Here is a 12,651-nt window from a genome sequence, read left to right as displayed (position 1 = left end):
GAAGATTTTTTAATTTTTAAAATTATGCGTGTGCCTGAGTGGTGATCATCTACTTCTCCTTCAGAGAAAAATTACCCAAACCAGTCTAATGGGGAGGATGGTATGTAAGTGGAGCAAATGTATAAAAAACAAAACACACAAAAATGAATATAATTTCCCCACAGTTGAAAAGATTAACCTAATAACTCATCTAAAAAAAGTCTAAAAAAGAGATCCTTTCCTTCAAACACATGTGATATATTGGTCACTTTTCACAATTCAATGAATTGCAAATGGATAAAACCAACATCCTTGCAATATGTAACATTATGCAAGTAAAATAGTTTCCGAAAGTTGTTTCATCTGTTGCGCTGTATTGCTGGATTTTGGACTATAGGCTAGAGGTCTGTTATCATAAAGTTCATGGTCCTGTTTTGTTGTTATTACTAACCAAATACAATAAGACAACAATAAGTTCACTGATGACAATGGAATATAGAAATGGACTTCCTCTGACATGAATTTATTATGAATGCAATGTTGCTAGGACCACTTTCACAGTAGCATAAGAGCTTATGTATCCAGCATACACCTGGATTCATATTTAATTGCTAGAAAATTATATCAAAGAAGATATTTTAAACGCTTCAAGCTAATTACATGTAGGCACTGAAGATGGTTTAAAATCTAAACCATAAGAATGTACCTAGCGCAGGTGTGATGCTAGCAGGGTGGCCTAGCTTGACACCAGCTCTGCAGGCTTTGTCAGTAGAGACTCTCATGTTAATTACAGTCCCACTGTCTAATTACTCATCAGCTGGCAGGAGAACAGCACCCGTCTCAAAATAGCAGCAGCTAATCCTTTAATTGAAGAGAGAAAAAAATCTAAGCAAAACAATGGAGAGCGGACATAGCTGCGTCTACATGACCATCGCTAATAGAAAACACATGTAGATGACATGCGAAGCCAAACAGGATACGGCCAAACGCGTTGATTCGGGAGTGACATTTTGCCCCTAATTCTCCCTCATTCACGCTATTTCCTTCGTTACATTCAACCTTCCTAGATAATCGTACGCTCGAGAGCCTGAGAGGAATGTTTTTCTCAGAGGAAGTCTGTAATTAGTGCCTGCTTGATGGGAATTCCGACCTGTTTTTGTGACAAAATGGGTCGGCGACTCAAGGCATTGGCACAGCGGATAAGAATAAGAGGTTGGGGTGGTGTCTCAATCATTGTTTCCATCTACGGACCTGGCACATTCCCTTCTCACCTCCATCAATCAAGCTGACGGCTTCCTCTTGAACTGGCTGACACAAAACCTGGTTGGCATTCTACAGTTCCAGACTTGAAAACATCGCCTTGTTGTTTTGAACGCTCTGCCCTCTTGTCAGAGATGCTTTAATGAACAAGATGAAGGTTCACATCCTCTCCAGTGATGCTAAGGAGAAAAGCCTTCGCATCCCTGTGAATCAAGCCCTGATCAAACCATTTAGCTGAACAGCAGGACAGGCGTATGCAGCAGGTTCATAAATGAACCACTGTGTATTCAAAGCATAAATGCAACAGCTGACGCGTTTCGGCAGACCTGTGGATGAGAATGAATGCGAGGCGAAGATTAATGAAACAGAACATGATCTATAATGAGCAACTTCTATTCAACCATTAGCAGAGCTAGACAGGAGCTTTCAACTATCGACAGTTGACTTTTTCCCAGACCAAAATACATAATTCATATAAGTGCTTTGATGCGGCTAGAGTGGATGAGCGCGCATTTATTGCATCACTTGCAGTACGCCGCATTGATGTTCAAATATCTCAGTCTGTCTACCAAACAGGATCTGTTTTTTGTTGTGCCAGGCTCTCCACGGGATTGAAAATCTGCCATCCATAAGGCCCTTCAGAGTGTCTTTGTTTTAGGTTACGGTATTCTATAAATCGGAAGTCTTTCCCTGTGAGAGTCAAAATGTGTTGTACAGATGTAGGTGTCTCGGCTTGTCACGCTTTAACATAGTCTTCCGATTGAAACCAGGCTGTATCCATAAACTTAGCACACTGGAAGTCTTCAGTGCCAGAATCCCATGTTCTGCAAGACTTTGCCCCTTGTTTCATCCATTAAATCTGATAAAGACCTTAACGGACATTTGTTTGTCAGCATGGCACAAACCATTGTAAATGGACATAGAGAATAGTAGCCTCTGTAGCTTTCTGGCTTAGCTGAAGATCTCCTGACCCTTGACTAATTATCAGGAGTGGCAAGCTGGGAGCATTAGACCCTGAATCTAATTTGAAGCTGCATTAAGATGCATGACAAACGCTGTCTTTTTGACACCTTCTGGGTGGAAAAAAAACCTGCTAGAATTGGGGATTTTTTAACAAGGAAGAACAGGGCTTCTATGAATAATATAAGTGTCTGCTGTAAATTACATTTGAGAGTCTAAATGTAATAAATAATGAACTGATAACATGCGTTGGAGGATACAGGAGTGAGCGAGTTGTTGGACTGCGCTATTAGATTGAGAAATACTGTTGTGGTGGGTCGTGTTGCTTAATGGAAGCGAAATGAAGAATTCCACTCTTTTAATAACGCTTGTTATAATTAAACTCCTCCACAAGTGCTGGGCACGAGAGAGAGAATGAGCGCAGGACGTCTCCAAATTATAAATCATTCATCCTCGGCAGGGTTCCGCCTTTGTTCCCTTGGAAACAGATGTGCGGGGTTCAACTTTGACATCTGATTGGCGGAAAGGGATTTACAGGGCACTGCACATGAGGGCTGAAACAGAATATGTTTGATTTGCTGAAATTTCTCCTACCGAAAAGAGTACCCTTCCTCTAATCAATATCCTTTAGAGAATTCCAAGCGCCTGCAAAATTGTGCTCTCTTCAGCTCGATACTGCACTGTGGGAGGCGAGTCATTTAGGGTTTCATTAATATCTGAAATGACTAAACAAGTTTAGCAAGCCAAGAGGGCGAACATTTGCAAAGTCTACTTAATTATCCTGAATAAAATATGAAGTGGCAACTGTGAAATGATGTGGAACCGATTGGTTTAGGAGCTAGAATATAAATTTTCTCTTCATTTGATCTTTGAGACTCATTTGAGTCACAAATGCATAATGTTTCACATTTTTGAAGACTTCCCATTGGTTTGATGCAAGATTTCGCGCAACAGCATGTCAAAACCACATGCTAAACATTGACAAATATACTGTCATCTGACGAACATGAGAATCCTTCAGTTGAAGTGATGGTCTGTAAAACGAGTAGAGGCTAATTATCGACTGCTTCTCAGAGAACATCCTGGTAGAGTGTTAGTATAGTTCATTGTGCTCTGTACAAGAGTCCCAAATCAATACCATATTGACAGAGACCGGTAATCTATAAGCATAATGAGGCCATCTAAACAAAGAAGAACTTTGAAATACCATGATGATCAAGAACACTTGAGAAATCAACAGATAAAACGGCAACAGTCACAATCCTCATATTGATCATTCTCAACATTGTATCCTCAGGGCTCTGCTCTACTAAGCTATGGAATTTCTTCCTAAAAATGTGGGGCAGAATTTGCAGCCATAGGGGGAGAACTTGTCTCCAGTTCCTTGGGACATCCATATGTCTTGCTTCCGCAATTAAATTAATTAAACATCACAGTTCCTCTTCTCTGCTGCATTGAGGTACCTTCCCCTAATTCAATTAGTCTCTGGTTCAGAACAAGGGTTTTCATAGACAATATTTTGATAGCAATAAGGAAAATCTGCTTAACAGACCTCCCCTAGCAGATATTTGGCCGCGGGTCATGTCTGTTATTAGCCTCCTGAGGAGTTTCTTTGGCCCAAACTTTCCAGTCAGGCAAACAAGTCTGGGTTTTCAGGGTACCCTTGGGGTTTGGGTCACAGAAAAGCCCCTAAGTGCAAGAAAAGGCCTGTAATCAACACAATAACTGCTGCCAATTTTTTTTTCTTACAGATTCATGTGTCCAAAATAGACATGCACAAATAATCTGTTGTCTTAGAACGTGTAACTGTACTTGTGTGTGGCCACATTCCTTAGAACAAGTTTCAGGTTTCGTATTGTCTCTCGGACATTACGATTATGTTAGATCCCAAATGCATATCATAGACAGATTTTGTTGAGGTTACAAGCATCTGTTGGCTGGGAGCAAACCAGTACATTTGGGTTTTAACATTCCATGGCTGTCAACCAAAGGGCAAAATTCAACAGATGTTGCTGCTGGTCTTCAATAGAGAGCAGCAAGCCAGTGGCAAAAGCATCTGCAAGGCTGCCTGTTAGAGCTGAAGTTAAATTCAACTAGACTCAAAAATCATAAAAGTGTGGGGGAGTTTCAGAGTTTCAAACTTTTCTTCTGTAGACTCAGCTTCTCTATTCTTCAAAAAAATCACAGCAGTGTCTATTCTCTGCCAAGGACAAATCCCTCTTCCATTACTCATTCATAATAGACTGCTGTCTACAGTATATGCATGTGAATCGTGCACTACCTGAATCCATTCTTTGTTTGAGTCCTCTGCAGGGGTCCAACCATTCTCTGGGTTGTTGAGTCTAGAACGTTCCGGAGACCAGCTGGGGTTGTACTGGGATGAGGCCGTGATTTGGTCAAAATGGATTTCCCCAGCTTCCATACCCAAAGGCTCGGTACAGTCAAAGTCTGAAGAAAGCACAGAGAGAAAGAGGGGAGGGGGAGTTGTTAAAATGTCATTTCATGATCTAAATAAAGAATACATCAGATCACGACCCAAACTAAGGCCTGCCTCTTGGGAATGGGCCACTCAGCAGCAAAGTACCATAGGTTTTCATCTCTTTGCACCAGAATAAAACATACGCACTCCTCTTTCCCTCTCACTCCTCGCTAAAAAAGCACAATTTAATGGAAGCACGGTGGGTAGCATACCACATTAAGACGCAAACCTTTATTCATAAAACATTCAGTTTAAGCTCTTAAGTCCAGCAACAAGTCATGAGGTTCATAAAAGAAAAGCCTCTGGAAGGTGCACAGTTAAATGGCACATGGGAAGGCCATTTCCCCAGCGTCAGCGTTTGGAAGAATGGAAAGTCACAGACGGCCCTAGTGTGTCTGTGTTTTTAGATGCTAGGAGAGCAGGTTGTATATCACTCCACATGCCATGCCACCCAGGATAAGGGCATTACTGATTGTTTTTTGATGTTATGGTGCATGCTGACCGTGTGTCGGAGACAAGCAAAGTTCATGCTTTGACCCCTGAGGGTCTTTATCCAGACACATCGGCACAGTATTTAGGACTGCGGAGGATGGGGAAATGTTGAGGCCGAGGTGGGAGACACGCTAATTTATTTACGAGAGGTCACAGACACCAAACAAACACATATTGGAGTCCTCAATGTAGGGAAATACATGTTGAGCTCATGTTCCCTAATTTAACAGCGAAAGGTGCAAGCAGGTCAGATACACACATACTCAAACAACACAGGCCAAACATGCAGGCCTAAACACATGTAACAGATGGAGAAGGCATGTGTGTTAAATGGACAGTAGTTTTATGTGTTCACTCACACTGAGCCATTAGCCCTGTTTTGAAAACATAGTGAGTCGCCTGCCCAGACAGCACTTGAAGGCATCAAATTTATGCAACTATACTTATACCAAATTGTAAGCATCACATTTATTCTTTGTAAATTAGCCAACCTGAGAGTGCCTTTTGTAAAGCTCAGTGAAAAAACAAAAGTGGCGGCTGCATGGGTTTGAGAGAAATGTTAATATACTGTATATAACTATAAATTTAATTCAATATGGAAAAGTATCATTAAAAATGCTTAATATCTAAATAACAGACAATTTTATCCATACAATCTCAGAAAAAATGGTCCAAAAGCTGTCACCGGGACAGCTATTAACCTTTAATGTGGTTCTAATATGTACCATTTAGGTACTAATATGTACACTTTTGGTACCAATATGTACCTTTGATATCCACTCTTTAGGTACAATGGTGTAACTTTTGAAAAGGTACCATCCCAGTGACAGCTTCTGTACCTTTTTTTTCTGAAAGTGTAGAAAAATATACCATAGTAATCATAGATTCTGTCATAATATTAACTTATTGTAACAACTATGATTATCATTGTCAATTTGTAAAAGAGTGCTATGTATTATTATAGAATAACATTATTAGCTTAGCAACGTGTGTTAGCGTCAAACTCTATTAAAATCAAAAGGGAGTGTTGAGTCTTTTATGTGCTTCTCATGAATTTCTCTCTTTTACCCTTGAAACTACAGCTCAACTTAATCTTAACATGATTACTCATTCTCTTGTGCTCTGTTTTATCTCTCTATCTCTTCAAGCCATCTATTCTCTTTCCACCCTTTCATTCTTTAGAACAATGACTGAAAACAACCAGATCGCTCGTCTGATTACATCTGGCATCCGTCACTGTTTGGTCCCACTCGGCAGAGACCATAAATCTATGACGGTTCTCTGACAAAATCCTTCACATAAAGACTTATTGCCAATGGCGATCTCCTTCCTTCCTGCAAAGCACAATATACTGGTAAACATGTCGAACTGCTAGAGAAGCTGCCACAGAATGTAAATTTATGGAGCCAATAAATAATTGATAGACTGCGACTGTTCAGCAAAGCCCCTGCTGAGAACACACCGAATGTATTCTTGAGCATGAGCCGGGATGGTTTAGATGTAGCAAGCTGAAATATAACATGTACATCAGTTCACAGCACTAATGGTAATATGTACTTTATAACACATACTGTATGTATAAATAACAGCTTGACAATCTGGTATGACCTGTGATTAGCTTTACTGTTCATGTTGATTCACAAGCATCACTATACTGTGGTAATGTTGAAAAGGTATATTCTCAAGAGAAGGTAACAAAAAGACAGATAGTGAAGGAGAAAGAAAGAAAAGTGTCTAGGGATAGATCTGCATGCATAGCATGATTGCGAGTGAGGGTTGATGGTGTGTTCTGAAATTAAATGTTTAGTCGGAGCATTTCTCAAATTGGGGTGAAAAGGTGAACCCTCTGGGTGAGCTGGTTTGGGGAGAAAAAAAAGAAAAAAAAAGAAGTAATCCAACCTCCAAAAAGCAGGGCAGATGGGCCATGACTCTTAACACAATCACTTAATGAAAGAGGGCCACAGCTGAGCGGGACATGGTGATTTAATAGCTTCCCATGTTACATCATGTTGAATGTGTGTGTGAATGTGTGTACATGGTATATGGCTGTCTACCCCACCCAACAGGAAATGTTTCAATAACTTTGGCTAACGTTATGTAAAGGCTGTGCAAACGTTAGGAACAAACATTCTCATAATAAAGTTCTCATGTTTTTCAAATGTCCTTTAACCTAGTTTTTTTTTTTTTAAATAGTATTTTCTACATTCTAAAAAATGCTGGGTTGTTTCAACCCATTTTTGGGTCAGATATGGACAAACTGTTGGGTTTAAAATTTTATTTAAAAATTTAAACCAACATTTGGGTTTGTCCATATTTGACGCAAACATGGGTTGAAACAACCTGCCATTTTTTAGTGTAGAATCAGATTTTTCAGGTTATGCTAACTTAGTTTTTTGCTAAATATACATTCTAATCATGGTCTGGCAGCCACCACCGTGACTATGATAAAGTAATGGTGGGCTTTAGAGTCCTTGCTTTTCATTTTTATTTTATTCATTAATTTGCATATGTGCACGTCATATGGACTGCATTGATGCATTAGAGCTGTGTGCACAACTACACACACACACACACTCACACACACACACACACACACACACACACACACACATACACACACACACACACACCCACACCCCCACACACACACACACACACACACACACAGCACCTAAATACAGCACTTGTGGATTTATGCATCTATTATTATTGTCAAAATGACTTCGAAAAACCCCAAGAGGCAGAACGGTACATATTTGTCGGTGCTGAGGCAGTTTTAGAGGAACTGGATCGACTAAGGAAACTGGACATTTTGACTGTTTGTAAAAAATAATGTTTTTATTAATATTTTTGTTAATTCTAGAGGTTCTCTAAGTACACTGGGTTAAAAACAATCCAAGTTGGGCTGAAAATGGACAAACCCAGCAATTGGGTTGTTTTAACCCAGCGGTTGGGTTAAATGTTTGCCCAACTTGCTGGGTAGTTTTATTTAACTCAGCTATTGTTTAAAAATTACTGTATTGCTTGCTTAAAATGAACCCAAAATATGTTGGAAATTAACATTTATTAATATGTTTAATAAATGGACATTTATTAACAACTTTAACGAATAATAATTAAACAATAAACATTTATCAAATTGCTTATTAATAAATGTTCACCTTTTGATTATTATTGTTGCCTCTAGTAATTATGTGTATGATTTTTAATTTCCAACCTATTTTGGGTTCATTTTAAGCCAGCATAAAGTAATTTTTAAATAATAGTTGGGTTAAATAAAACTGCTCAGCATGTTGGGCAAACATTTAACCCAACCTCTGAGTTAAAGCAACGCAATTGCTTGGTTTTTACATTTTCAACCCAACTTGGGTTGTTTTTAATCCAGCACTGTTTAGAGTGTAATTACATGTTTTGTTTGCCCTCATCAATCTACTGCCCCACCAGCTCTGGTGTTTATGTGCAAATTGAAAAGTTTGCAGTATAACAATTTGACGTTCTATGCGAAATAAGTCTATATGAAATTTGTGTTTATTAACTATTAAATCTTAAATATTGAACATACTTTATTCGCACAACAAGACTGATTGTGTGATCTCAACATGGCGACCACCATATGACTGAAGACTTCATCTCATGAGTGTAAAAAATTTATATTAATTTCATGAACTACTTTGTGCACTTTAAACATTACAGTATTGACTTACCATCTGGGACTGTCCTTTCCAGCACAGTAAAATTAGCTGAGAATCCCTCTTTTGCAATAGCACTATCAGTGTTGATTGTCAAAGCCAAGATTCCAGTGTAGGATATGATCCGTCCTGGAGTATTTTGTCCACAGTATCTGCCAATGTATGGACCAACTGTAAAAAGAAATGAGAAGGCTTGATTATAAGCATTCAATAATCCACTATTCAAGCCATTCTATCACAGCTGATACTGTAGTGTGTCAACGTCAAGGACAGTGACATTGGTTGACCTTGTATAACTGTGTTGATTGAACAAAACATTCTCTCTAAACCTTACTGTTGATGGAAATGAAAAGGGCAGTGTCTGTTTTGTAAGTGTCTATGACCTTGGCTTTCTGTTTTCAGTGGCGATCATAAATTCCTGCACGTATTGTTCGTTCCAGGGCCACTTTGATGTGACTTCCCAGAAGCCACTTTAAAAGAAAAAAATGTGTAGGAGTTGGAGGGGACAGGAAAAAAAGAATTGAACACAACTGAGGATGTAAATGGAGAGGTATGCAGTACATTCAGTTGAGAGAAGTAAATATTTTGAAGCTCTACTGAAAAATAAGAAATAACAGGCTCTCCAGGTTAAGGCCACTTTAAACTCTGGGCTAAGCAACATTTCAAACTTGCTAGATTTCGGTGCTAGAATGTAACGGTAAGTTGTTTGACAACAGACAACCAATCATAAATGGTCCCATTGCTTGCCTTATTAATTATTCATCAGTTTTGTACAGCCACAGAAACTTGTGTGTTTTTCGCATACTGGAATGTCTAATCAAAAATATTAACTTCGAAAAATTGTAATAGCACAATTAACTCTAATTAAAATTATACAGTGTCAAATCTAAAATCTCAAATAAAAGGACTAATTACGGACTCAAAGCAAAATATGAACCATGTAAAATATGAAAGTATTATGTTAATCCAGGGTTAAAATTTACTATTAAAAAGAGAGAAATATTGGCTTTAGGTATGACACAGGAGGAGTAATAAAAAATATTTAAAATAAGAAGAAGTGAAAGAAATAAAATAGTTCCTTGGTCAAGGTTTGCAGTTTCTCTCAAGAGAAACATTGTGATTGGCTCTAAGAAGATGCCCATTACAGTCCAACAGAGATTAAACAGAACTGCCAGCTTTGTGTGCGTGTGATTACATAAAATAGATCTAGGGGTTTACATAGATCTTAATCTTCATAAGAATTCATAGAATGGAGAAACAGGTGCATCCAAGTGTGTATAAATGTGTGTGTGCGCTTTGTGTGTGTGGAGACGGCTCTGGGTGTGGTGAAGCATCCGGATTATCTGCATGACTCAACAGGGCTATGAAATTTTAAAGAGCTTCTCCATGAATCCATCCAGCATGTCTGCTCTGGTGGAGTAGGAGGGGGTTTCATACACCCTCTGCCACTGCCTCAAAGTGGGCGGCCAGTGGGTGATGGAGGGGTGGGCCGGGGGCTTGAAGTCATAGAAGCTTCTGTCTCATGCCTTGCAGTCTTTCCACACTAATGCACTTATTGATTGGTGTGGCTCCACAGGTAATGCAGCTTGTGTCTGAACCGTAGAGAGGAGTTACACTGAGGCCCTAAGGCACCAGGGACTCCCCTTTAAAGTCTTGTCTTCAACCTCCCTCTTGGCTCTTTCTCTGCGACTGTGCACTTGTGGGACACCGTTTTATTGTAGATTTTTCAACAGAGGCTGTCGAGTCTAAAATAAAGCATGCAACCTTTGTTCCAGGTTCTACACTTCCCTCAGGCCTACATGGAATTTGCACTCACAAAAAGCTCTGAAGATCTTTGCAGAAGTAGTGTAACCTTTCAAAAACACTTAGACTTAATTTTCTCATAATTGTTGAGCTATAGGTTCACAACCTATCCTTGGATAAGATGCTGAAACTAATATAAAAAAAATTATAACTCATGAGAAAGCTCAAAAGGCTCAGCCTCAGTTCAAAGGTGCCATTTGTTCACAGCTTCTCTCTTCCGTTAAGATGGAAAAAAGTCGATAATGAAGTGGAAACTGAATAAGACCTCTGGTCCTCGCAGACTTCCTTCCCGCTCTGAGCTGGAATCTTCCTGTTGTGCTGCTGGGTGTGTTTATGCAGTTCAAATACACACAAATAAAAACTGTAATTATCTAGAAGAACAAAATATTTTTGGTGTTATGACAACAGTCTACATTCCAGAGTCCCTCACCCTGAACTGCCCGAGACAAACCACAGTCTAATGTCCAGAGAGTCAGCTATTAACGGGATAAAGAGATCTTACTGACATGTTCTCAGATACAGCAAATTGTGAATGTAAGATTATGTGTGCAGATCCAAATATCTATCTAGAAAATTGGCCATGCTTATGAGAGTTTTGTTTCGCTTGTGAAACACAGCAAATGGATCAGGGCCAGGCATCTGTTCTCACCTAGAGATCTATGGCTTTGGTTTTTAATCATAGCATCTGACTTATTTGTTAAAAGTCAAAGACGAGACCCTTCCATTGACCTCTATTTATTTTAATTTTCCAGACCCCCTTCTTAAGTATTGAACTTCAGCACTGTTTGAAGATGTATGATATCTCAAATCATGTGGCTTGTTGAAGCAAGGTCTGCTAATACTTTCAACATAATCTGATTTACAGTTTTCACCTGGCAGATAAAACTTCTGCAATCTCAGAAAAATGTGGAGAAATTTTACGTTTAGGGGTACAACAGCTTACCACTTAAAGGGACAACTTTTTACCTTATTTACCTATAAAAGGTTAGTACCCATATACTTCAAAGGGTTAGTTCACCCAAAAATCAAATTGCTGTCATTAAGTACTCACCCTCATGTCGTTCCAAACCCGCAAGACCTTTGTGCATCTTCGGAACACAAATTAGGATATTTTTGATGAAATCTAAGAGGTTTTTTTTATCTCCCATAGAACGCAACAAAATTACCACATTCAAGGTCCAGAAAAGTAGTAAAGACATCGTTAAAATAGTCAGCGTGACTACAGTGGTTCAACCTTAATGTTATGAAGCGACGAGAATACTTTTTGTGCTCAAAAACAAAACAAAAATAACGACTTTATTCAAAAATTTCTTCTCTACCCTGTCAGTCTCCTACGCAGTTGACGCAGTGAATGCAGTTCAGGGCTTCCGTGTTTACATCCGAACGGCAGCTCAGTATCGGCTGATGTTGTTCACGTGAGCACCACAACGGATGCGTGTGATGCTGACGCAGGAGCCGGCCAATATAGAGTCGGCGTTCTGACGTAGAACACGGAAGATAATGCAATGTGTCTTCAACAAAAACTGCGTAAGAGAATGATAGTGTAGAGAAGAAATTGTTGAATGAAGTCGTTATTTTTGTTTTGTTTTGGCACACAAAAAGTATCCTCGTTACTTCATAACATTAAGGTTGAACCACTGTAGTCATGTTGACTATTTTAACCATGTCTTTACCACTTTTCTGGACCTTGAATGTGGTAATTTCATTGCTTTCTATGGGAGATAATAAAAAACCTCTCGGATTTCATCAAAAATATCTTAATTTGAGTTCTGAAGATGAACAAAGGTCTTACAGGTTTGAAACGACACGAGGGTGAGTACTTAATGACAGAAATGTAATTTTTGGGTGTACTAACCCTTTAAGGTACATAAGGTACAAACATGCACCTTTTAGAGATAAATAAGGTACAAAGTTGTCACTTTAACTTGCTCCACTGCTCCAGTGGAAAGCTGTTGTACTTTTTTTTGTACATTTTTTTGACAGTGTGAA

General features: G+C 39.0%; 1 protein-coding gene across 4 annotated transcripts in view; it reads right to left on the bottom strand.

Annotated features, from left to right (window-relative positions):
• nrp1a (neuropilin 1a) overlaps positions 1-12,651 on the bottom strand; it is a 73,353-nt gene that overhangs the window by 26,333 nt on the left and 34,369 nt on the right. For all 4 annotated transcript variants that reach the window (XM_051881494.1, XM_051881495.1, XM_051881496.1 and 1 more), the window contains exons 5-6: positions 8,875-9,030; positions 4,481-4,647 (exon numbers count right to left, since the gene is read on the bottom strand). In XM_051881494.1, coding sequence (XP_051737454.1) covers positions 4,481-4,647; positions 8,875-9,030 — 323 coding nt within the window. The remainder of the gene's footprint in view (positions 1-4,480; positions 4,648-8,874; positions 9,031-12,651) is intronic.

Source organism: Ctenopharyngodon idella, chromosome 23, assembly GCF_019924925.1.
Source record: "Ctenopharyngodon idella isolate HZGC_01 chromosome 23, HZGC01, whole genome shotgun sequence".
NCBI classification, from domain to species: domain Eukaryota; kingdom Metazoa; phylum Chordata; class Actinopteri; order Cypriniformes; family Xenocyprididae; genus Ctenopharyngodon; species Ctenopharyngodon idella.
This window is presented reverse-complemented; position numbering and strand designations above follow the sequence as displayed.